A 26380-nucleotide genomic window follows, 5' to 3' on the forward strand; every position below is an offset into this window, starting at 1 on the left:
GGATTGAGTGAAGAAACGTATCTCTACTACAAACTTGTGTCCAGATGAACTGATTCAACTTTGTGGCATATAAAACATGCTTTATTTATATATATATATATATATATATATATATATATATATATATATATATATATATATATATATATATATATATATATATATATATATATATTGCTGCTGCAAGATTAAAGGTGGAACAAAAACTTCCAAGCTAGTAAGGTGAGTGTATGTTTCAACCACACACCGTACATACAGTGTATCACAAAAGTGAGTACACCCCTCACATTTCTGCAAATATTTCATTATATCTTTTCATGGGACAACACTATAGACATGAAACTTGGATATAACTTAGAGTAGTCAGTGTACAACTTGTATAGCAGTGTAGATTTACTGTCTTCTGAAAATAACTCAACACACAGCCATTAATGTCTAAATAGCTGGCAACATAAGTGAGTACACCCCACAGTGAACATGTCCAAATTGTGCCCAAATGTGTTGTTGTCCCTCCCTGGTGTCATGTGTCAAGGTCCCAGGTGTAAATGGGGAGCAGGGCTGTTAAATTTGGTGTTTTGGGTACAATTCTCTCATACTGGCCACTGGATATTCAACATGGCACCTCATGGCAAAGAACTCTCTGAGGATGTGAGAAATAGAATTGTTGCTCTCCACAAAGATGGCCTGGGCTATAAGAAGATTGCTAACACCCTGAAACTGAGCTACAGCATGGTGGCCAAGGTCATACAGCGGTTTTCCAGGACAGGTTCCACTCGGAACAGGCTTCGCCAGGGTCGACCAAAGAAGTTGAGTCCACGTGTTCGGCGTCATATCCAGAGGTTGGCTTTAAAAAATAGACACATGAGTGCTGCCAGCATTGCTGCAGAGGTTGAAGACGTGGGAGGTCAGCCTGTCAGTGCTCAGACCATACACCGCACACTGCATCAACTCGGTCTGCATGGTCGTCATCCCAGAAGGAAGCTGACGCACAAGAAAGCCAGCAAACAGTTTGCTGAAGACAAGCAGTCCAAGAACATGGATTACTGGAATGCCCTGTGGTCTGACGAGACCAAGATAAACTTGTTTGGCTCAGATGGTGTCCAGCATGTGTGGCGGCGCCCTGGTGAGAAGTACCAAGACAACTGTATCTTGCCTACAGTCAAGCATGGTGGTGGTAGCATCATGGTCTTGGGCTGCATGAGTGTTGCTGGCACTGGGGAGCTGCAGTTCATTGACGGAAACATGAATTCCAACATGTACTGTGACATTCTGAAACAGAGCATGATCCCCTCCCTTCGAAAACTGGGCCTCATGGCAGTTTTCCAACAGGATAACGACCCCAAACACAACCTCCAAGATGACAACTGCCTTGCTGAGGAAGCTGAAGGTAAAGGTGATGGACTAAACCCAATTGAGCACCTGTGGCGCATCCTCAAGTTGAAGGTGGAGGAGTTCAAGGTGTCTAACATCCACCAGCTCCGTGATGTCATCATGGAGGAGTGGAAGAGGATTCCAGTAGCAACCTGTGCAGCTCTGGTGAATTCCATGCCCAGGAGGGTTAAGGCAGTGCTGGATAATAATGGTGGTCACACAAAATATTGACACTTTGGGCACAATTTGGACATGTTCACTGTGGGGTGTACTCACTTATGTTGCCAGCTATTTAGACATTAATGGCTGTGTGTTGAGTTATTTTCAGAAGACAGTAAATCTACACTGCTATACAAGTTGTACACTGACTACTCTAAGTTATATCCAAGTTTCATGTCTATAGTGTTGTCCCATGAAAAGATATAATGAAATATTTGCAGAAATGTGAGGGGTGTACTCACTTTTGTGATACACTGTATATAGCCTGTTTACATTTACATCACATTCAGATGACATTAACAGTCTGAGTTTAATCACGGTTTAGTAATCCGTACCCTCGGTTTAGTAATCCGTACCCTCGGTTTAGTAATCCGTACCCTCAGTTTAGTAAACCGTACGCACGGATTAGTAAACCGTACCCTCGGTTTAGTAAACCGTACCCTCGGTTTAGTAATCCGTACCCTCGGTTTAGTAATCCGTACCCTCGGTTTAGTAATCCGTACCCTCGGTTTAGTAATCCGTACCCTCGGTTTAGTAATCCGTACCCTCGGTTTAGTAATCCGTACCCTCAGTTTAGTAAACCGTACGCACGGATTAGTAAACCGTACCCTCGGTTTAGTAAACCGTACCCTCAGTTTAGTAATCCGTACCCTCGGTTTAGTAATCCGTACCCTCGGTTTAGTAATCCGTACCCTCGGTTTAGTAATCCGTACCCTCGGTTTAGTAATCCGTACCCTCGGTTTAGTAATCCGTACCCTCAGTTTAGTAAACCGTACGCACGGATTAGTAAACCGTACCCTCGGTTTAGTAAACCGTACCCTCAGTTTAGTAATCCGTACCCTCGGTTTAGTAATCCGTACCCTCGGTTTAGTAATCCGTACCCTCAGTTTAGTAAACCGTACGCACGGATTAGTAAACCGTACCCTCGGTTTAGTAAACCGTACGCACGGATTAGTAAACCGTACCCTCGGTTTAGTAAACCGTACCCTCGGTTTAGTAATCCGTACCCTCAGTTTAGTAAACCGTACGCACGGATTAGTAAACCGTACCCTCGGTTTAGTAAACCGTACCCTCAGTTTAGTAATCCGTACCCTCAGTTTAGTAAACCGTACGCACGGATTAGTAAACCGTACCCTCGGTTTAGTAAACCGTACGCACGGATTTGTAAACTGTACTCTTAGTTTAAAGTCCGTCCGCGGTCACGCTAACTGCGCTACAAGTTTTACTGTGCGCCTAAAACCCGTTTTACGGTAATACAGTTGCGAAGCATTGAAGAGGATAAAGCATCTTTTTGCAGCTTAATATATTAGATATAATAAACACACACACACACACACACACACACACACATATATATATATATATATATATATATATATATATATATGTGTGTGTGTGTGTGTGTGTGTTTGTTATATCTAATATATAGTATGTTAAGCTGCAAAAATATGCTTTATCCTCTTCAATGCTTCGCAACTATATATATATATATATATATATATATATATATATATATATATATATATATATATATATATATATATATATTGGCAACAAAAGCACATAACATGGTAAAATTATGCAAATGTATAATTTTAAAATTCCATTAAAACAAGTGGAATTCTTACAGACCAATTTGAAAGGTCTAAAATAAGCAAATCAAATTATTATCAAAGTACTCCACTTTTTTCTTTAAGAGCATGAACTCTTTTATTAATGGAATACATTTCATACATCTTTACTGTAGTAATCTGGGGTGATGGGATAGCAAACTTATTAAAAAGTCAAATCAATAACAATAAATAAACAATAAATAAATCAATAAATAACACTAGTACTCATCTTGTGATTTTGAGACTATTTTACCCTAGGAATTTAGAATAATAGGATTGCAAACCAACGTAAAGTGAAATGCAAATCAAATTATTATCAAATCGCCCCATCAGACTCTTAAAGAATACTTCTACTTCTACTTACTGACTTTATGAGTCTCAGACATTTATACTGTACATTTCACTTTACGTTGGTTTGCAATCCTATTATTCTAAATTCCTAAGGTAAAATAGTCTCAAATCACAAGATGAGTACTCGTGTTATTTATGATTGTGGGGTGGCATTTGATAAGATTTTGATTTGACTTTTTAATAAGTTTGCTATCCCATCACCCCAGCTGTAAAAAGATGCTTTATTCTCTTCAATGCTTCGCAACTGTATTACCGTAAAACGGGGTGTGGGCGCACAGTAAAACTTGTAACGCAGACAATCCGTGCGTACGGTTTACTAAACCGAGGGTACGGTTTACTAAACTGAGGGTACGATTTACTAAACCGAGGGTACGGATTTCGTCTTCACATATTTTTTTTTCCTTAGTGACCCCTAGGGGGCTCCGTAGACTGGAGATATTCTGAAGAGCAGAAAAAAAAACAGTTAAGTGTATAATGGAGAGACATTGGTGGAATACAGCACGCAGCAATTTAAGGAAGAAAGCTAAGAAAAGGATCAATGGTTTACTAGAATCTTTAAGTGAAGAAGATGTGGGTGGAAGTTTTGGAGATGTTTCCTTAGTGTCCCCCAAAAACTGTGCGATATGTGTGTCAGGGAATAATGGGGCTAGTATGTCATCTTGTGACAGTTCTGACGATGATGAAGATTTTCCCAAAGATGATTTAGCAGGCTGTTTGAGAGATCGGGCAACTTGTTTTAGTATTTCATTGGTTGCGTTGTCTGCTCTGCTGTGTATACTGAAAGCTCACCATCCATCCTTGCCCAAAGATGCACGATCATTGCTCAAAACACAAACTTCATACAATGTTGCTTATTTGGCTGGTGGATCATTTTATTACTTTGGTGTGTTGAATATGTTCAGTGGGGTGTTTGAAAAACTGTCATCTTTTGTCCCAAATCGGCACACTTTTAAGTTACAGTTGAATATTGATGGTCTTCCGATTTTTAAAAGCTGTGCTGTGCAATTCTGGCCAATTTTAGGGATGCTTAAAGGCTGTACAAAGAAGCCTGTTTTAATAGCCATATTTTGTGGTAATTCGAAGCCTCGGTCATTGTCAGAGTACCTGAACGATCTGGTCAGTGAATTGAAATCAATGAGTAGTGGGTTTGTTGTCAGTGGTAAAACTTTTTACTTGACATTGTCCTCAGTTGTTTGTGATGCTCCTGCTAGGGCATTTATTAAGGGTATTAAATCCCACAATGGCTACAGCGGCTGTGACAAATGCGTACAGTCTGGTGTTTATATCAGCAATCGAATGACATTTCCAGAAGTGGATGCAAGACAAAGAACAGATGTGTCTTTTGCAAACTTAGAGGATGAAGACCATCATGTGCAACCTTCTCCTCTTTCTGAAACCACTGTTGGTATGGTCAGTGGTTTTCCACATGACTACATGCATTTAGTGTGCTTAGGCGTGATGTGTCGCCTGCTGGACTTGTGGAGGGGCAATGGTGGCCCCTTGCGTTGCCGGATTTCATCTCAACAGGTGTATTGCATCTCAGAAAAATTGATTGCTCTGAGGCCTAACATACCAACAGAATTTGCCAGAAGACCTAGGGCGCTTTCTGAGCGGTTACGGTGGAAGGCAACAGAGCTACGCCAGTTTTGACTGTACACAGGTCCTGTAGTTCTGAGAGATGTGTTACCTACTGAGATTTATCAGAACTTTATGTTGTTATCTGTGAGCATCTACATCTTGGCAAGTCCTTCATATTGTTTGTTGTTGAATAGCTTTGCAGAAACTTTGCTGGTGTCATTTGTTGATTATTTTGGGGAGCTCTATGGTCATGAATTTTTGGTTTATAATATACATGGGCTGATACACCTTTGTGGTGATGTAAAAATACATGGCCATTTGGACCTTATATCAGGGTTTCCTTTTGAAAATTACCTGAAACAATTAAAAAAAATGGTCCGGAAGCCTAGATATCCATTGTCCCAAGTCATACGAAGACTTTCAGAACTTAATTGTTCCACAGATGTTTCTTTGCCCTCCCCTAGAACAGCATTGAAAATGCAGCATTCGGGTGGTCCTGTCACTCAGACCTTTGAAGGAACCATTTGTCAGTTTAAAGAGCTGGTAATGGATGAGTTCATCATTAACACATCAGAGAGGGATTGCTGCATTACAGTGAATAGCAAAATTGTCTTGGTTCAGAATATCATTGTCCTTGAGGGAGTGAAATACATTGTCTGCAAAGAATTCAGGCATGCCACAAAGGTTTTTGACTATCCAATTGATTCAACAGATTTAGGAATTTGTTTTGTGTCAGATCTCTCTTCTACTCTACTGTGCCTTAAGCTTGAAGGCTGTATACGGAAGTGTGTCCGGTTACCTGTAGAGTCTGGTTTTGTCATCATTCCGCTTCTACATGCAGAGTCCTCCTAAATATTTGAGATATTGTGACCAAAAAAATTTAATTAATAGTAATATATTCCAAACAAGAGCAACAGGAATAATAATATAAAATATATAAAATGAGCATAAAGCTATGGTCACAATATTCCTTTGAATTAAAAGGGGCTACTTTACAGTTTACTGTGTTTTTTTTATTTGCAATGTTACATAAAGCTGAACTAATATGTAGTATTGGCTGCGTGTGCCACGCTTAGCGTATACTACATATCACATCAACAATATGTTAACCCTGCAAATTGTAAAGAAGCCAGCGGAGTGTAGCAAACATGTAGAAATGGAGGTTGAGTGTAAGGTTTAGTGACTGACTTGTATATAGATTCATCCTAATTCTTTGTCTGAAATATGCAGTGTGGTAACAGATTATTTATTTTTTTTAACTGTGATTCATGGTCTCTGTGCAGACAGACCGAGTGCTGACTGATTGGCTCTTAGTTGTGTATGTGAGTATGATTTAATTTCAGCTATTACTGTTTGTTGTAAATGCTATCATTACAATTTCATTGACGTTACTGCTTATTGATGCCAATACTTATATAATACAATATTCTTATTAATACTACTCTCCATAATTTATAATTGTCTGTGTGTGTGTGTGTGTGTGCTTGCTTGATTTTTAGATAATGTATTATATTGTAGAGTTTTTACAAACAAACGAAGTTGCAGTTGTCCCATCAATTTGGGTTAAAAATGGAATGTGTCAGTGGTCGCTGACATATAAAATGAGTGACATCATGAGAGCTACACGGAATCAAGAGCAGCCTGGAGACCATTGGGAGTCATTCAGTATAAAGATTTTATATACAACTGGTATGTACATAAAGGATTTATTTGCAGATTGATGGAGTTTAACTCTGGTTAATACTTGTGGAGACGTACCTTCAAATTAATGTACATTGTACAAAGTTTTTTGCATTGTGGGAATGGTTTCTTCTGTCTACAAGGAGTTCAAACTGTACTTGCAACTCATTTAACAAAATTTGCCCTTTTTTCCTTTGTTTCTCTTCAGACAACTATAACAGTGCACGTTTGAAACTCCCTGAGGCAGAAGCCATGACCGACATCCACACAGCGGAAGAAGATCAAGATGACACAATGGCAAAAAAATCCAAGAGAAAAAAAATGTAAATTAGTTAAAAGTTATTTTCCTATATTGTAATGCTTGTCATTTAAAATAATTTAGTTTTCTATGTATTACCCTCACAAGACCCAACAAAAGACTTCTTGACAGTGAAAGTGATGATGAGCTCCCTATCAAAAAGAGCAAAAAACTCCCACCACCACCAGCAATAAAGCATCCAAACCCAGGATTGGCTAGCTCCAAGATTCAACCAAGACCAGTGAGCCCCGAGACCGGACATGGAACATCTCAAATCAGAAGATGGCCCTCTCAGACTCATGATTTTGCATGTGAGTAATTTTATAACTTGTTTACAATATGATGTTCTAAGTCAGTGTTCTTATTACTGTTTAACTTGATGCTTTTATTCTGAGCGACTTACAAGGTTACTTGTATTACAGATAGGTCAACATGTCAGGAGTCTTGCCCAATGAGTGTAGCACAGTGTGGGTACCCAGACCGGGAATCAAACCCGAGATTTCTTTCAGTCTAAATTAATATTAATTTCACTGCTTTTAATTACTGGGTAAATAGTATTAGCATGACTAATGACATTTATATACAATTTTTTAAAATCTGCCTGTATCCTAAGTCTAACCCTTTCTGTTATCATGTATTGATTGTTTTTATTGTTTTTCAGCTGCTCTACATCATCTACTGATAAAACAAGAAATGGTCATAGACCAATTGAAGATCATCCTGAGGACTGTTCAGGCTATACAAGGAAGTACTGGAGGTCCAAGCGAGCAAGATTTTGATGAAGGGGCACTGCCGCTTACAGATCTTGAGTCACTGCTTGATCTGGAGAATGTTCTGAAAAATGAACAAGAGCTTAAAAACAAAATGGTAATAATACATTACTTTTACGTCTTTCTGAATTTTCTTGATGAAAGGTCTGTATCTTGGACACACAGTTAGTGCATAATTGTTTGCAGATCACTGCTTTGGGGCTTAATGGAGGGGTGGACCTGAAGGATACCATGTGGCGAATTATGAAGCGAACTGTGACTAACTCTCTGGCCAAGAAGTTGAACTGGCGGGGCATAAATGGGAAAACGGCATTCAACAGCTTGTTACTAAAAGATGTGATTGCTGGTAAGTGCTGTTTTATACTACTGACTTGTTTGGTTACCATAAACTCTGATTCCTTGAAATTGACTTAATGCTTTAAAGCCACAATGTTTCTGTGTGATAAAAATAGTGTACTTGTTGCCCACTTTTGTTCCACTGCAACTTAAGGAATGAAAAAATAGAAATTAAGGGTTTAAGCAAAAGAGTAGCTTTTATATTGAAATGCATTGTTTGGTGTGTGAGGTAAAATGATGTGGATTTGTTAAGATGTTGACCCATTTGAAAAGTTATGAGAAGTTGTCGATAAATCAGAATGAGATTAAAAGAAAATTATTTAATCAAAATGTCAGCTGTGATAAATGAAGTGTTAAATTCAGCATGAGTGTGAAAAGGTTAATTTCGCATGGTTAACGTTTTTCATTTTAAAAAGGATAAAAGGCAACAGCTATTTTAAACATTTTGTTAAAACGGCAGATGGATTTAAATTAAAATTTTGAGCTCAGTAGTGCATTTATGAGTGTCACGTTCTGTAATAACACTTGCTTTATTAAGCATTATAATCTCTGTTTTTTTTGTTGTTGTTTGTTTTTTCCATAAAGGAGCTGTTAGAAGAAATCAGCTCACCAGACTGGCAACAAATCAAGAAATTGAGTTCTACATAAAAAGATGGCTACATTTAGCAATAGATAGAGAAGGAGGGAGGAAGTTACGGCAGGAGAGACGGTCTGTCTTGTAAGGTCCCCGTCCCCCCCTCTTCTTATCATTTGTAGCTCTCTGGTCCTACTTGGATGCTGTCTATGCAACGGACAGAAAGAGAGAATTTCTCTTTGTTAACTTTGGACTGTTTGATTGTTAAAGATGTTGGTGCTGTTTCCAAATATTCACTTGTTCCTGAGTTTCATGCTGACCATTGTATTGGACGGAGAAGAAGAGAGGAAGTTACGGCAGCATCCTCTTTTTTTGTAACTTTAGTTAGTTTTGGTTTTAAAGAAATACAAGTATTGTGTGCACTATGATTTCAGTGTTTATTTTAAATGTTTACAATGGAAAATGGGCAATGGAAAGAGAAAGCAGGACAGTAGTTTGAATGTTAGATAAATTAAATAGTTTTGCACTATTCCAGTGTTTGCTTCCATTTTTTGCTTTCAGATGGCATTGAGATAGTATATAGTATATATTGCTATATATGATGCAATTTCACCTGTGTCTTGGATAGAAATCAAGGCTAAGTATTTTAAGTTTAAAAATTATTTCATTCCAGTATCCTGTGTGAAGGCCTGTAAAGACTGCAACAAAAGTGAAATTGCAAAATATACTGCTTTTTAATTGCTAAAACACTGCATGGTTTTTCCCAACAGCTCACTGCTGAAAAATGCGTTCAGGACTCATTTATTTAGCAACACTAGTGAGTTTATCATTATGCATTAAGAAGAATTTCATGTTTTAGATGTTTGGAGTTGCTTAAGAGTGTAAAAAGTGCTATGAAATGGTGTCTATATGACCAAGTCTGCAGCCGGGAGTGGTCCACCCAAGTGCCGTCAATCCATGCGGCAAGTGAGCCGGATGAAAATGGGGAATGTGGGCCAGATCTGGGCCAGAATCGTTTTACTGTCTAAAATGAGTCTGGTGCAGATCTGTTCCAGATATGGCCCACATCTTGTGGTCAGCTTCTGGTCCAGATTTGGCCCAGTCGTGTGCTTCACTTTTGGCTGACGTGTGGCCCTAATCTGGTGCATATGTGGCCCAAATCTTGCAACTGGGAGCGGTCCGCCCAATCGCCGTCAATCCATGTGGCAAGTGGGCCAGATGAAAATGGGGGATATGGGCCAGATCTGGGCCAGAATTATTTTGCTATCTGGGATGTAATCTAAGGTGACTCTTAAGTTTATTAGCTGCTGTTGGCTTATAAAGTTTTACTGAACAAACTGGCTCGTATTTTGGCACTGATATACCCTCCTGAATGGTGATCTGCTTGGTTGACACAACTAGCACAAGTAATCGCGGTCTACACCCCACAAGCGCTCTGTACTGCACATGCGCTGAACACTACCATCCTGAAACTGCTAAAGTTTCTAAACCTTTAGGTAGATGGCGCTATAAACAATGATTTGCCCTTTGGTGTTACAATTCGGCATAGAGCAGTCATATGTGGAACACTATTCTCTACTCAGCATTGATAACAGTGTTTTTACCTAAATAAAATCAGGTTCCACCTTGATTTAAACTCCGATCACTGGATTCCAAGTCCAGAGTGCTAACCATTACACCATGGAACCACACAGTGAGGTCTTACTTAAGCCCAAAAGTTAATAATTAGTAATTTAAGAGCAAGTTGGCTGTTGGATGGCACTGTAAACAATGATTTGACAGCTCCATAACTGAAGGGCTGTCAGTGTCGAATCGGGTATGTGGGTATATGCCCTGTCTTTGCACACCGGCCGGTTAGCTCAGTTGTTTAGCGCGTGGAGCTAATAACGCCAAGGTCGTTGGTTCAACCCCTGTATGAGCCACACCCACTTTAGGACTTAAACTAACAAACAAGTGAGCCTTCTCTAACTAGCAGGTCCTATTGACCTGGGCTTCAAACGTTGTCTCTGACAAGTGTGAGATCTTTTTAATGCTGCTCTCATTCAGGTCAGAAACATGCCATTATTTCAATTAGCCAAACTTAATTGCCCTTCTGTAAAAGTTAGCAAGTCATGTGACCTGTGTGTACCGTCCAATAAAACAACTGTAACTCTGTCTCTGTGGCGCAATTGCAGCATGTCAGAACAGACAACTTATCAGTCAGACCATCAGAGAGATGTAGGTTTAATTCACTAACATCACGACCAGATGAAGAACTAATGGTTAAACTGCACAACCCAACAAGTTAAAATAACCCATCATGTGTTCTGTCTAATATTTACACAGTGCTGGTTGCCAAATAACACATTTTCACCTGCATTCAGCCTTTTCTTTCCTGTATACCAAAAATAGTCACCATTGCAGGTCTACAACACGTTACAAAAACACTTGGGACACTTCATTTTTGCTTTTTTTAAACTTGTCAGGGTCACGTTGTATTGAAACTAAAATAAATAAATAAAAACTTTAAAAACAAGTGTTTATGTTCATTCATCATCTTAACACATATTACAAATAATCAAGCTCGTCAAATTTCAGACATTGTTCACGTAAACAAAAATCTCAAGTGGAAGCACAAGATTCATTATTTATAGACGGTGCTGTTTATGATTTTACACTTAAAAAATGAACAGTTAAAAATAACAACAAACACAACAACCACAATTTAATAATAATGTCACAAATCTGTACCCAAGTAACAAGCTGTAATTTATCTAGCACCACTAGATGGGAACGATCTCTGTACAACATTTCGAACTTCACTTTAAAAGTCAGTTCAGTGTGTTTTACTGTAGTAAGAATAGCTCCACATGTTTTGTATGTAGTGTTTATGGTATTTAAGCTGAATGGATAGATGGAAGTTAACATGTAATCTAAGGTAACTCTTACGTTTATTCGCTGCTGTTGGCTTTTACTGAACAAACTGGCTCGTATTTTGGCACTGATGTACCTTCCTGAATGGTGATCTGCTTGGTCGACACAACTAGCACAAGTAATCGTGGTCTACACCCCACAAGCGCTGTGTTGTACTTGCACATGCGCTGAACGATACCATCCTGAAACTGCTAACGTTTCTAAACCTCTAAAGCTGAGTTAAGTTTAGGACCCAGTTGGCCGGTAGATTGCGCTGTAAACAATGATTTGCCTTTTGGTGTTACAATTCGGCATAGAGCAGTCATATGTGGAACACTATTCTCTACTCAGCATTGATAACAGTGTTTTTACCTAAATAAAACCAGGTTCTACCGAGATTTGAACTCGGATCACTGGATTCAAAGTCCAGAGTGCTAACCTTTACACCATGGAACCACACAGTGAGGTTTTACTTAAGCCCCAAAGTTAATAATTAGTAATTTAAGGGCAGGTTGGCTGTTAGATGGCGCTGTAAACAATGATTTGCGATTATATTTTGGGATGGAGCAGTCACATGTGGAACACTATAACACTACTAGTGCTATTATAATATTCAGGCTGGATGAATGGATGGAAATTAACTAGGGCTGTCAAACGATTAAAATTTTTAATCGCGATTAATCTCAGAATTTCATATAGTTAATCGCGATTAATCGCATTAAAAAAAATCTGTGTAAATGTTATAGAAAACAAGGATTTTTAAGTGAAATGTTACAATTAAAATGGTGAACACATTTTATGCTAAATGTACTGATGTTAAAAACTGCTGGGACAAGAGAAAACTGTAAGGGAGTTTTATTCACTCACATACTAGGCAGTAAATGTCAGATTGTAGTTTAGAATTTCTCCATCAGCAAACATTGTAGATCAGCGGTCACCATTGTGACAATGGTTTGATGGCCGTTTCTACACGAAGTGAGTGTGTTTTGACCCTTTGGGGCTTCCATAGTGCATGGACTAACGTGCTTGACTCAGCTTTTCGGTATTTGGTACCTTAACAGAATAAGTTAATAAAAGTGTTCTGCTCCCGACAACTTGTGAATATAGCGTGTATTTATTTCTTTATAAGTGCATCACTACAACGCTCGGTTACATTATGTTAACAAACCGCAAATGAAAAACGGTGGCAAGTCCGACATTAGTGTCGGACTTGCCACCGTTTTTCATTTGCGGTTTGTTAACATAATGTAACCGAGCGTTGTAGTTCTACCAGTCAAGTCTCAACATTAACTAGAATTTGCGTTAACGGCACTATTATTTTTAATCGCGTTAAATTGAAATCGCGTTAATGCGTTATTATCGCGTTAACTTCGACAGCCCTAAAATTAACACAAGCAGTTGTGATGCTGTTGTACTGCACATGCGCTGAGTGCTACCATCCTGAAACTGCTAATGTTTCTCAATCTTGGACCTCACATCGGGCCCCAAATAAAAGCAGCAAGGTCCCATTGAGATTTGAACTTGGATCACTGGATTCAGAGTCCAGAGTGCTAACCATTACACCATGGAACCCTGACACCACAAAAACTAAACATAATGATTAGCCATTTGCTAAGTAAATAAAGCAAAAACACACAACTTCTGACTTTACTTTTACATCTCAAGTGATTTAAACTTACGTGATTGATATAATTGACTGAAATCAACTGACAAAACCGAGGTCATTTAGACGTTTTAAACACTAAATAAAAGTAATTTTAGTTAAATATTGCCACCCAAGTATCAAAATCACAACAAAACGTTCCACTGTTGGAAAATTACATTAAGTTCAGGACACAGTTGGCCCGTCCCTCCATGTCGCTCTGAAGCAGATGATTTGATGTTTGTGCACCTGTTCAGGAGATCACAAGTCACTAATGATCACACAGAAGTCACTTGATTTTAATACTGTTTGTATTTGAAATGAGATGTCCAACAAGCTCATGGTAAGGTGTCCAGATAATTTTTGCCACATAGTGCATCATTATTATTGCTGAGGAGTTAATATGTGTGTCTACATCACTTCATGTATCTATGTGTGTCTAACATACGTATCAATTCTGTTAATATTCATAAACATGCACACACACACACACACACACATGCTTCCACATTCACTTGTTTTTGCTGTTTGTGTTATGTAGATAATATTTAGGTGATTTGATGTATTTTTGACATTTTATTATTATTTAAGTGAAGCTTTTTACAAGTGTAGGGGTTTTGTGTTTTGCTTCACTGTATGTGTGGTACATCATTAAACTGTTATACATTATTTATTCTATTTTATATTAGATGAGATGGTTTGTCTTTGTATTGACCCGCGATTCATTTTTTAATGACAGCTAATGATAGTGATCCGACTCTTTAAAGTAGTTTGTATAACATATAAAATGATGACTTATGACGTTCTGATCCAACTACACTGGATCTTTTGATTCAGTCGGTAATTACGTCTATCTCCCCAGTAGTCCCGCCCCCTGCGCCCCTAAGCCCCGCCCCTGCAGCTACAGGTACAGATCAGTTTTGCAACACGCTGACTGAGATATTTGTTGCACAAATTAATTTTTTACAGGTACAAATCTTTTTTACAGTTACAGATTTATTTTTTACAGATAAAAAATTTACAGATTTTTTTTACAGTTACAAATTTATTTTTTACAGGTACAAATTTTACAGATTTCGTTTTCACAGGTGCAAAACTTTTGCTACATATTTACCTCCATATAAAAGTCACCTTTTAAAATATTACTTGAGTAAAAGTCTAAAAGTATCTGATGTTTAATGTACTTAAGTATTAAAAGTAATTTGATATTAAATGTACTTAAGTATTAAAAGTAGAAGTAAAAGTAAATGCTGTTAGTATAAATTGAAGCGGTCATTTAGAAAAATATAAGATTGTTCTTTTAAGCCTGTAAACCACCTTAACAAGCTTTTGTCTTCCTTCCATCTGAACATGATCTGTGCCAATTCATGATTATAATCAGCTGTTCACATCACCTATTTGAAATCACGTCATTATTTAGTTGTTTTTAACCTTATTACGAGGACTAAATTGCCCTGTTCCAACTTTTTTTAGAATGTGTTGTAGCTTAAAATGCACGTATGTGTATGTTAAGAATGAAGTTGACCAGACAAAACATGAAATATTTTGGGTTCATAAAAGATGGAATAAGAGTCGATGTAAATGTAAGAAACACTGCATCTATTTTATTTGCATTGTCTATACCATTCCATTTTTTGACTTGGGTAGTACATTCAAGTTATAGATACTGTATATATCCCAATAACCTAAAAAAACTGAATTTTGGCAGAATTAATTTAAAAGCAAAACTCAAGCAAGTTTAACTAAACGTGTGGCACTTTTAACCCTTTAATGATCTGCTCAACCATTAGTATAATCTAAATAGCTGGGTAAAATAAGCTATATTTAAATAATCTTTTTTGGGCTGTATCTACAGTGAGTCCATACTCTGTAGAAGGTGAGGGGTGAAGAACCTGTAAAAGAGAAGAAATGTTAGATAAGCATATGCTGTAAATATTGGAAATGTTGTTACTGAATGGGTTTGAGTATTGTTTGTAACTCATAAAATTTTGCCATATTTGATGCTCTGTGAACTAGATATTTATTTTTTATATATATTTTGTCTTTACCTGTATGAGGTATGGTATGATCCAGGGGAGGAGCTACCTGTTTAAATACAGCTCTGGAAAAGGTGTAGGGGGTTCTTTTTTCTGGAGAAGGGCTAAAAGCTATGCTAGGCCTGTGACTTGTAAACATCAATGAATGTGACTTAAGTGACTTTGCAGTCACAAGTCTGTTTCCTCTGGTGGTAGAGGTTGAGTTTTCTATTTTTTTTCTCATAGCGCGCTTGTAAATATTTTGATTGTTGTGGCCAAAAATGAAGGTGACGGGGAAAAAGAACAACTTCTGTGCTCCTGCTAATTCTTTTCAGTGCTTTCAAGCATTCGCCCTACATTACCAAAGAGTGCCCTTTTCTACTTGTTTTGTGGTAGTCTGGGAACACGCCTTTATCACACAGTGTAATACAGAAGAAATCTGAGGAAATATTTGTCTGTAGGTGAGTTTTTAAAAATGATGGGACACATCATGTCTGCACTGAATTAATTACAAGCTAATGTAGTGAAACGTTTTATTTGTGGTTCGGAAATGTAGTGGAGTAAAAGTGAAAGTTGCCGAATTTTTTTATACTCCAGTAAAGTACAGATACTCCAAAAAACTAGTATTATTAACAAAGTATTATTACTTCATTACTATACACCACTGTAAACCTCCAACGGGTACGAGAGTCTTTGCAAAAAGAGAAGCAGAACCAGGAGCAAGAATCTCTAGCCTCTGTCAAGTGAGGGATTGCAGATTTAACAGCACACTTGCATAGTCTTCTGTGGTAGCGGTTAAGAACTGGCTCTCTGAACCGGTTGGCTCCAAAAGACATTAAACACTCGGTTAACAAGCTCCATCATGTCATGCAAGCCAATAGAAAGTCCCATCCAAAATTCATCTAACTCCTGTACCTTTGCTCAGTCAGCTGGGTGAAGTTTAAAACGGGCTTGTGATTGAGTCTGACTAAGTACCTGGATATTTCAAGGGATTGTGACACTCTGGAGCTCATACAGGCACGACATGCAGTACCTCTAAGCTGCCAATCCCTATGTAGAGGAAATGTGCTGGTGTGGAAGCACAGCATTAATGTGGTAAATAAGACCTGCAAGGGAAATTAGGAAATGAAATGTGATTCTTAAATTAGCCTAGAGGGAATGTGAACTAGAGCATATTGGTCATGTTTTAAAACGAGAGCATGCATGTTACAGGGACAGAACCCGTGATTTTCGGTTTACGAGACCGACGCCTTACCACTTGGCCATCGCACCTCTCCAGGTAACTGGCAGAAAGTTGAAAAAACGTTATTGTGCAAAAGTAACAACTGGAAGCTGAGCACATTCTTAAAGTTCAAGAGTAACAAGCAGAACGCCAGCTTGATGGTGACCGTTCTTAAAGCCATCGGCTTTAGAAACACACTTGACCATAGTTTTTAACCTGCTTTCACCCTTGTCTGTTTTAATCTTTACCTAACTAATTGGGCAAAAGGGCCAGGGGTTTGGTCACTTTTGGCCAGCCTTCTCTGGCCTTCTCTAACTAGCAGGTACTATTGACCTCACTTGTTTGTTAGTTTAAGTCCAAAAGTGGGTGTGGCCCATACGGGGATCGAACCCTCGACCTTGGCGTTATTAGCACCACGCTCTAACCAACTGAGCTAACCGGCCTGTGTACAAAGGGCAGGTCATATACCCACATACCCGATTCTACACTGACAGCCCTTCAGTTATGGAGCTGCCACACAGAAATGATGGAGAGCTTTACTGTTGTTGAGCAGAACAGATCTTCGTGTGAGATGACCGAGGTTCATGTATTTTTCTTTTAAGAATAAATAAAAGCTGATGCTGTAACCTCATACTTTCCTAATACTTTTATTCTACACGCTCTAAATTTCTTTTAGTCCTCTGCCATGTGCAGTGCAAGAATTCACTAAATTACACAGCAGTTCTCTTTTTTATTGACAAAATTGACAAAATTTTATTGATAAAATTGATTGTAACCATTTATAAAGATCATGCCACGTTCATTAGGTGAAATGAAGCCAGAATTAAAGATGGTAGAAGAACAGGGTGATATTCTTACTTTCAGTGATTAAATTACTCAGGTTAGAAAGTCCTGATACACAGAACATGCTCACCTGACTCTCAGCCATGCTAGCTTTAATCATTAAAGTGGGTGTGACCCTGATTCTGAATCATTCTCGTACCCGTCTGATTCCTGCTGATTTAGACGCATTAAACTGATGTTACAGAGTCGAGAACCGAACCCCTCCCCTCCCGGAGTATAGTGGTAATGATAATTCACCTCGCTCTCGACTGTTCCTTCTTCTCTCTCAGTCAGGTTCTGAATGGCGCTGATCCACGCCCGTCTACCTGCCTCACAGTCGGCCTGGAACGTACAGCTCCTGTACACACACGGTGATTGATACAGATTATATAGGATGCAGACAGATAGACAGTTTGAGTAGATAGATAAACAGATAGATAGACAGACATTCAGACAGACAGATGGATAGACAGATAGATAAATAGTCTGTCTATCTACCTGTCTGTCTGTCTATTGATCATCTGTCTGTCTGTCTATCTCTGATGATTATAGATCTGGACTTACCTTGTGGGCGTGACCACACGGAAGCAGAAGCGTCGCCCGGTCTCCTCTCAGCTCTGGACCGAACAGCGCTGCAGGTCTTCCGCCAGTACCGTGAAGTCACGCTGGGGGAATAGAACATAAAACCTTCTTATTTATACAGTCAATGATATAAACGCCGGTGAAATCGTCCCAGACTTAAACATGACGGGGCGGTGTGGGACACAGCCCGGCACAGAAGTCGACCTCTGCTGTGATGCGCCCAAAAGATGAGGGTGCATTATGGGTCCAGGAGAGAGCTGATTTAGATCATGTAAAGTCATGTGACCTACCTTAAACCTCTTCTTGTAGAGAAGCTGATTGTTGTGTATGATGAACCACCGCCTGCAGAGATCAAACGCATCGTTTATATATATATAATATTGAGTGTATAAATATAATATTGAGTGTGTGTATATACAGGGGTTGGACAAAATAACTGAAACACCTGTCATTTTAGTGTGGGAGGTTTCATGGCTAAATTGGACCAGTCTGGTGGCCAATCTTCATTAATTGCACATTGCACCAGTAAGAGCAGAGTGTGAAGGTTCAATTAGCAGGGTAAGAGCACAGTTTTGCTCAAAATATTGCAATGCACACAACATTATGGGTGAAATACCAGAGTTCAAAAGAGGACAAATTGTTGGTGCACGTCTTGCTGGCGCATCTGTGACCAAGACAGCAAGTCTTTGTGATGTATCAAGAGCCACGGTATCCAGGGTAATGTCAGCATACCACCAAGAAGGACAAACCACATCCAACAGGATTAACTGTGGACGCAAGAGGAAGCTGTCTGAAAGGGATGTTCGGGTGCTAACCCGGATTGTATCCAAAAAACATAAAACCACGGCTGCCCAAATCACGGCAGAATTAAATGTGCACCTCAACTCTCCTGTTTCCACCAGAACTGTCCGTCGGGAGCTCCACAGGGTCAATATACACGGCCGGGCTGCTATAGCCAAACCTTTGGTCACTCGTGCCAATGCCAAACGTCGGGTGGAGTTTGCATGTTCTCCCCATGTCCTGGGGGTAACGGAGTACCCTAGGTATAAGTGTGTTTGTTTACGTTTGTCTGGCAACCTGTCCAGAGTGGTTTGTTAATTCCACCCAGTGAATCACACCCCATACCATGACACACCCTGGTACTGACACACCCCAATACCATGACACACCCTGGTACTGACACCTCATACATGTGTATGACGTGTGATTGTGTACTGATGTGTGTGTGTATTACATGTGTGTATAAGGTGTGTGTATGATGTGTGTGTATTACGTGTGTACAAGATGTGTGTGTGTTTGTGTGTGTGTGTATTTAGAAAGGGAATATTGTAAATGATATTTTACTAACAGTAATGGAGAGAGAAATGTTGACTGTATTAGAGCTGCTGCTACAACAACATAATGAAAAGCTCGACCTACTCAGGTCCATCACAAATGCTCTTGGAAAAAATGATCCAAAACAAATTGAGGATTTCACTGCTCCACTTGCCAACGAATCTCAGTTCAGACACTTTGACATGAACCTCTAGACTAGTAAGTGCTTTCTACGTTAAACTGTTTTTTATGTGTTATGTATGTACTTTGTTATAGTCCCTGTAAAAGATGCACTTTGACAATTTACCCAACCCTGGTGTGTTCTTAAGTGGCCCTCTACTATGTTTAAGAGCAGAAAAAAAACCTTAAAACTTTTTGACTTTTATTAGTGAGCACAACATTAGAAAATGTGTGTGTGTGTGGTGTACAGTACCTGAATAAATTTGGTTACAGTATGTATACTGACTGTGGTGCAGTAACAGATAGAGGTGCAGTATAAGGGTGACAGTGAGTGTCAGTATGTTGGGTGTGCAGTATAGTGCAGTGAATGTGCAGTATGAATTACATTTGGGTTCATTAGGGATGATCAGGATTATATTCAGAGATCTTAGAACCTCATCACATTCATGCACGTGTCTTTCTTTTACAGATTAAGTGTTTTGGTTTTTGTGGAGGTACGACTGGAAAGGAAACTGTAACAAACGACCTGGTAAATCATCATGGGTAAGTTTTTTTAAATTAATATTGAAACTGAATTCACTCATTAAGTCTCCTCTCCTACAGCCGAGACGAACTTGAGACCACACCCAACGGAAGGTGACGAAGACGGCGGAGGAAGAGACGACAAAAACGAAGATGCCGGTCTTAGCAAGGCTAAAGAGCTCCTTACAAACCACCGCTAACAAGTCTGTTTGTCACGAACCTCAGGTCGCTTTCAAACGATGGATGAACTGAGACTAAGTTTAACATCGCCAACATCTATACAGAAAACGTGTATGATGATAATCACAGAATCTTAGCTTAATCCAGATGTGCCAGATGCAGCTATTGAATTAGTAGGCTGCTTAATCCACCAGAGAGACAGAAACAAAGACTCCGGTAAGAGTCACAGAGAGGGCGTGTGCTTCTATATAATACCTGGTGCTGTGTCTATTCCAACATCACTAGAGGATACAGAGCAGAGCAAAGATCTTCAAACAGCTAACAGCGTCTCGCTGGCAGAGGATCTAAATAATTTCTTTGCCCGCTTTGAGGCACAAGGGATGGATCCAGCTGCTGTAACCACACCAGCTACCAGTGAGCACTCTCTTACTGTACAGACGAACCCTTAGATCTGTGAATGTCAGAAAGGCTGCAGGGCCTGATGGGATCCCAGGAATAGAACTCAGAGACTGTGCCCACCAGTAAAATCTTCAGCATGTCAATGAGAACCTCACTTCCTTAAACATCAAAGGATTAGAAGTGGAAAGAGTCTCCAGCTTCAAGTTTCTGGGAAGCCACATCATAGAGGACCTCACCTGGACCACAAACACCACCTGAAAACACTCAGGAAAACCAACCTGAACATGGAGCTTTTGGTGGCATTCTACCACTGCTCTGTGGAGAGCATACTGACCTACTGCATTAATGCATGGTCTCAAATAGGACGGAGATCTCGGATCATTAAAATAACACGAAATTGCTGCATTTCTGGTGCAATAACAACCAAATTCAGTTTAGGAGCCGCTCATTTCTGCAGATCTTCACTGAAAGTGTGCAGAATCTCTAATGGTTTTTGTGCTGCCATGCAGCTGCTTGAATGGAGTTAGTGTAGAATTATGTACAAAGATCTAAAGAGTGTAGATAAAGAGTGTAGATAAACTGGCTGGTTAGCTCAGTTGGTTAGAGCGTGGTGCTAATAATGCCACGGTCGTGGGTTCGATCCCCGTATGGGCCACACCCACTTTTGGACTTAAACTAACAAACAAGTGATCCTTCTCTAACTACCAGATCCTATTAACCTGGGCTTCAGACGTTGTCTCTGACAAGTGTGAGATCTTTTTACTGCCCCTCTCATTCAGGTCAGAAACATGCCATTATTTCAATTTACCAAACTTAATTGCCCTTCTGTAAAAGTTAGCAAGTCATGTGACTCATGTGTACTGTCCAATGAAACATCTCTGCGTGTGTCTCTGTGGCACAATTGGTTAGTGCATTCGGCTGTTAACTGAAAGGTTGGTGGTTCGAGCCCACCCAGGGACGAGTGCCTTTTATTGCACAACCTGCCTGTTGATGAAACGGATATTAGACACAACAACAATGTGTAGTCCCACAGAATAGTGGAAATAAGTAACTGAAAACATTCAGTAAACAACAGTCCTACAAGCACAAATATCCACCTGATAAGTCACTGGAGACCGGCTGTCCAAAGTGGAAGAACGTTCCTTTTGGTTTCAGTAGATGTTAAATGAAGATACTCGTCCAACATGGGGCTCGAACCCACGACCCTGAGATTAAGAGTCTCATGCTCTACCGACTGAGCTAGCCGGGCTTAAGCAGCATGTAAGAACAGACAGCTCATCGGTCAGACCATCAGAGAGATGTAGGTTTAATTCACTAACATCACGACCAGATTAAGAACTAATTCACAGTTTACAAACAAACACAATTCAGAATAAACAACAGAAACAGACACAGACTTACTGTCACTTTTAAACTACTACCTTGACTTGTGTTGAGTTATGAGATTTGCAGTATGATGTTGTTTGGTGTTTGTTAGTGATGAATAGAAGGCTGGTCTATAGAATTTACAATTAATGCCAACTTCAGTGGTTATACAGTTTAAAAAAGTTTTATAAGATAGGCTGTCCTAAAATGACACATTACACATCCCTAAATGCAGTGGCGGCTGGCCAATACGGGGTGCAGGGGCACCGCCCCCCTTCAAATTATTAAGATGTTAAAATAAGTAAATTACATACTGCAAAATAATTATGAAATTAATTAGTCTGTTTGTCTAATTGTCTAATTAACTGTTTATCTAATGGTCATGATAGCATTTTTTAAATAAATAAATATTTGTATTTAATTGTTTACATCGTGCACACGTCCCATGCGCGGGGCGCCGGTCTAACGAGTGTCTATGTACGTGCATAAACTTTTGGCAAGCACGTGGTCTGAGGCTGCTCTTTAAATGGTTGTTTTCAATTTTCCACAGGGCGCAGCTCTCTGCGCCCCATATACACCCACTCTTATTAGAAGTGTGTCACTATTGGCTTATTTTTTTTAAACGCCGTGTGATTGGACAATCCCCGAGTCCACTCATTAACTGATCAATCAGCTGCGGTTCATCAGCTTGGTTCACGTTTAACAGTTAGTTGCAGATGAAGTTAGTTGTAAGATGAAGGTTACAGGATTACAGGAGGTTACAGGATTGCTGTTAGAAGGCACAATGAAGAGGTGACAAAAAATCGGCACATCCTGTCTAGAATAATAGACTGTGTGAAATTTTGTGGAGCCTTTGAGCTGGCCTTGCGTGGCCATGATGAAAGTAAGAGCTCAGATAATCCCGGAATTTTTCGAGGGTTGGTGGATTTTGTTTCTTCTCTTGATGGAGTGCTGAAAGAGCACACTGAGAATGCCACTGTGTTTAAGGGAACTTCAAAAACTGTGCAGAATGAGCTACTGGACTGTATGTTGTCTGTTCTGAAGGAACATATAATCAAAGAAGCCCAGGGCAGCGATTTTCTTTCAATCCAGGCAGATAAGACCATGGATATTGCCACGCAGTGCCAGCTTGTTCTTGTACTACGCTATATTGATGCTAAAAACAATGTGCAGGAAAGATTTTTTGAGTTCATCCCTTTGCAGTCGGCCACTGCTGATTCCATTGCTACAGCCCTAAAAGAACGTCTTGCAACTATCCTTCCTGAGGATCAAAAGGGTAAGCTCATCTGCCAGGCATATGATGGAGCCAGCGTGATGAGGGGTGCCACTGCAGGTGTTCAGAAGAAGATACAAGACATGTACCCAAATGCACACTACATCCACTGCTACGCACATCAGCTCAATCTGATAACGCAGCAGGCTACTTCTCACATAACCAAAGTGAGAATTTTTTTTTTCTTGGTGGATTTGCCAGCTTTTTTTCCAGATCACCCAAGCGCACAAGTATTCTTGATAAAGTTGTGGCGCACAGACTACCAGCATCCAGCAATATCAGATGGAACTTTCACAGCCGGACCATCAATACTGTGTTTGAACACAGAGAGGACCTCATTCGCTGTTTTGAAAGCATACGAGACTCTGGTGACTTTGACCCCATTACTGTCAGAGAGGCAGGTGCGTTTGCCATGCTACTGGAGGATCAGGATTTTAAGTTCTTTCTGCAGCTTTTCCACCATATCATGCCTCATGTGGACCTCCTCTATTCCAAACTCCAGAAGAAGGTCATAGATTCAGTTTATATCAAGGAGAGCATTCAGCAGTTCCAGCAGGACATTCAAAAGATCAGGTAATGGTTGTGCATTTTCCTCCTTTGTTTATTAGTATTATTGTTATTATTATTGTTATTATAATTTTTTTCCTTTGCAGAAATTCTCTCCATTCCATGGTTGGACAAAGCAGTGAAGGTAGCGGTCAGCCAGTAAAGAAGCGTCGGACACTCAGTGTAGAAGACCATGAAAGGATTGCTGCAGAGGTGAGTTGTGGAAGTCACAGTCCAATTAGATTAGATTTGTTTAGAGCTGTTTCTATGCTATGCATGAATGATCAGTGTATGTTGGTGTAATGCTTGTCAGCAATATATGTTATTATTCTTGCTGTACTGCAATATATGGGTAATATGGAATAAAACAAATTCTCATAACATTTGGTTCCTGAATTTTCTATAAACCTGTCCCACAAAAATTCTGTTCCAAAAATGCTTGAAAATGGCAGCAAACTCATTTCTATGACTTGATCTATGACTAAATTTCAACAGTGATAGAAAAATAACTATTTAGATGTGAAATAAATAAATTATGATCACTTCATAATTTTCATGTTTATCCTTCTCTAGGTCTGTGATATCATACTGGGACACACCAGTGAGCGCTTTTCCTTCACAAACCACCTTGTTAGTGCCACACTCTTGCAGGGGGACAGGTTTGAACAATACAAGACAGCATTTCCTGAAGATGCACTGAGCAACACCTTAAAAGCCTATCCAGTGCTCAATCAAGGTAAGCTGAAGACAGAGCTTAGTCTTATCTACAGCAGGGAAGAGTTCAAAGCCTGTTGTGGTGCTGTGGGCCTATTCCAGATGTTTATGGAAAATAATCTTGAAGAAGTATTTTCAGAGACAGTCACTCTCCTGAAGATCCTCATCACCACACCCATGACCACAGCAGAAGCTGAAAGGTGCTTCTCAACCTTGAAAAGAATTAAAACTTTTCTGAGAAACTCTATGACCCAGGGCAGGCTGAATGCATCGGCCATGTTGTCAATAGAGAAGAGACTAGTGACTGAGATTACTGACTTTAATCATAATGTCATTGAGAAATTTGCAAGACAGAAGGAAAGGAGGGCAAAATTCATGTTCAAATAGTGCTACTTTTAAAGGCTTGTATTTTTAGTGTTTTGTTTTTAATTTATTGTTTTGTTTGCGCCCCCCTAAAATTTTTTAGCACCAGCCGCCACTGCAAACAAGTGAGCCTTCTCTAACTAGCAGGTCCTATTGACCTGGGCTGTGTGAGATCTGTGTACTTTAGATTTAGGAAGTAGTTTTATAGCTTTATAAAAACATTTACTTACGTGTCCAGCCCTGCTACACAAACTGTCATTTTTGTCCCTGTTAAAAACTTTAGCTTAGTTAAAGCAAATAAAGACACATTTAAAATGTTCATCTTTTATTACAGGTTTAAAGTTGTATAAAACAAATGTTTGTACAAATAATATAAAACCAAAGTACAAAATAAAGATTTCACTTATTTTAATTATCTCACAAATCACTTCTCAGTTTTAAAGGTCAAAGGCAGCAGCATCTTTTAGATCAGAACAGCTATTAACATTAAATATCACTAAAGAGGAAATCCTGAAGACAGCAATGTAAACCTTTCATTTAAATACAAGCTGCAGTAAAGTTACATAGTTGACCCATGATAAAAAAAAACCTCACAACTTAGCACAATGGTTAAACTGCACAACCCAACAAGTTAAAATAACCCATCATGTGTTCTGTCTAATATTTACACAGTGCTGGGTTGCCAAATAACACTTTTTCACCCGCATTCTGCCTTTTCTTTCCTGTATACCAAAAACAGTTGTCATTGCAGGTTTACAAAAACACTTGGGACTCTTTGTCTCATTGTGTTGCTTGATGAAGAAAAAGCCGCTGGGTCAGTGTGTAACAGGAGGTTTGAAGTGAAGGTGGGTGTGTGTGGATAAAAGCTTACAGCACCTGGTATTCCCAGTCGGTCTCCCATCCAAGTACTAACCAGGCCTGATCCTGCTTAGCTTCCGAGATCAGGTGTTCTCAGGGTGGTGTGGCTGTAAGCGAGAGACGCTGTAAACAAGCTGCTTCTTATAGACGTCCGTCGTTCTGCCTTTCACTCCGCTGTGTGTCGTCCTTTACTTTCTCTGTTCTACACGCAGCTTTTCAAATAAAAGATCCTGAAACAGTGACAAAACACACAGAGAACTACACACACCGCTCAGCTGCTGCTGCTGATCCTCTTTCACCTGCATTTAGTACAAAACACCACAACAAATCATCTGGATTCAACCTTTTCTTCACCAGCAGCACTGTGATTAACAGAGTGACGGTGGGACCTAGTAGCGGTATTGGTCGCTCTTATTACATTTAATAGTAACATTTTAAATACTAAAAGCTCTGAATTTCACTTCTACTCTTTTCTGTTCTTTCCTCTCCTGTTTTCTTCTCCTCTCCAATCTTTTTTTATTTATGATTTATTCTTTTTATTCTCTTATGATTTATGAATAGAATTTCTGGTTACATGAAGAACTATTTTGAATTATTACCCACCCAGTCCTTTACATCCACTTTATCAAGCCTACATACAAATACATGGACCGTGAGTTTAGACGTCGCATTTAACAACCATGGACACATTTGCTGACATC

At 39.4% G+C, this 26380-nt stretch overlaps 1 protein-coding gene, 2 non-coding genes and 1 pseudogene across 3 annotated transcripts; 1 reads left to right on the top strand and 3 right to left on the bottom strand.

Moving 5' to 3' along the window:
• Positions 1-6733: 6733 nt before the first annotated feature.
• Positions 6734-9311, top strand: LOC134326274 (uncharacterized). Its single transcript, XM_063008442.1, has 6 exons — positions 6734-6821; positions 7021-7135; positions 7219-7421; positions 7772-7977; positions 8067-8226; positions 8802-9311. Exons 1-6 carry the CDS (start codon positions 6734-6736, stop codon positions 8936-8938), a joined length of 909 nt encoding a protein of 302 aa, XP_062864512.1. The 3' UTR covers positions 8939-9311.
• Positions 9312-12066: 2755 nt separating this feature from the next.
• Positions 12067-12138, bottom strand: trnaq-uug (transfer RNA glutamine (anticodon UUG)). Its single transcript has one exon. It is a non-coding gene; the product is annotated as a tRNA-Gln (tRNA).
• Positions 12139-16930: 4792 nt separating this feature from the next.
• trnai-aau (transfer RNA isoleucine (anticodon AAU)) lies at positions 16931-17004 on the bottom strand. The gene has a single exon. It is a non-coding gene; the product is annotated as a tRNA-Ile (tRNA).
• Positions 17005-25685: 8681 nt separating this feature from the next.
• Positions 25686-25794, bottom strand: LOC134327203 (5S ribosomal RNA; annotated as a pseudogene).
• Between the last annotated feature and the right edge of the window lie 586 nt (positions 25795-26380).

The sequence above is a fragment of the Trichomycterus rosablanca genome, chromosome 14 (assembly GCF_030014385.1).
Source record: "Trichomycterus rosablanca isolate fTriRos1 chromosome 14, fTriRos1.hap1, whole genome shotgun sequence".
NCBI classification, from domain to species: domain Eukaryota; kingdom Metazoa; phylum Chordata; class Actinopteri; order Siluriformes; family Trichomycteridae; genus Trichomycterus; species Trichomycterus rosablanca.

Coding starts and splice junctions, on each gene's coding strand:
- LOC134326274 (XM_063008442.1), top strand. CDS start 6,734: ATGAGTGACATCATGAGAGCTACACGGAATCAAGAGCAGCCTGGAGAC. Junction 6,822..7,020: donor AAAGATTTTATATACAACTG/GTATGTACATAA, acceptor GTTTCTCTTCAG/ACAACTATAACAGTGCACGT. Junction 7,422..7,771: donor TCAGACTCATGATTTTGCAT/GTGAGTAATTTT, acceptor ATTGTTTTTCAG/CTGCTCTACATCATCTACTG.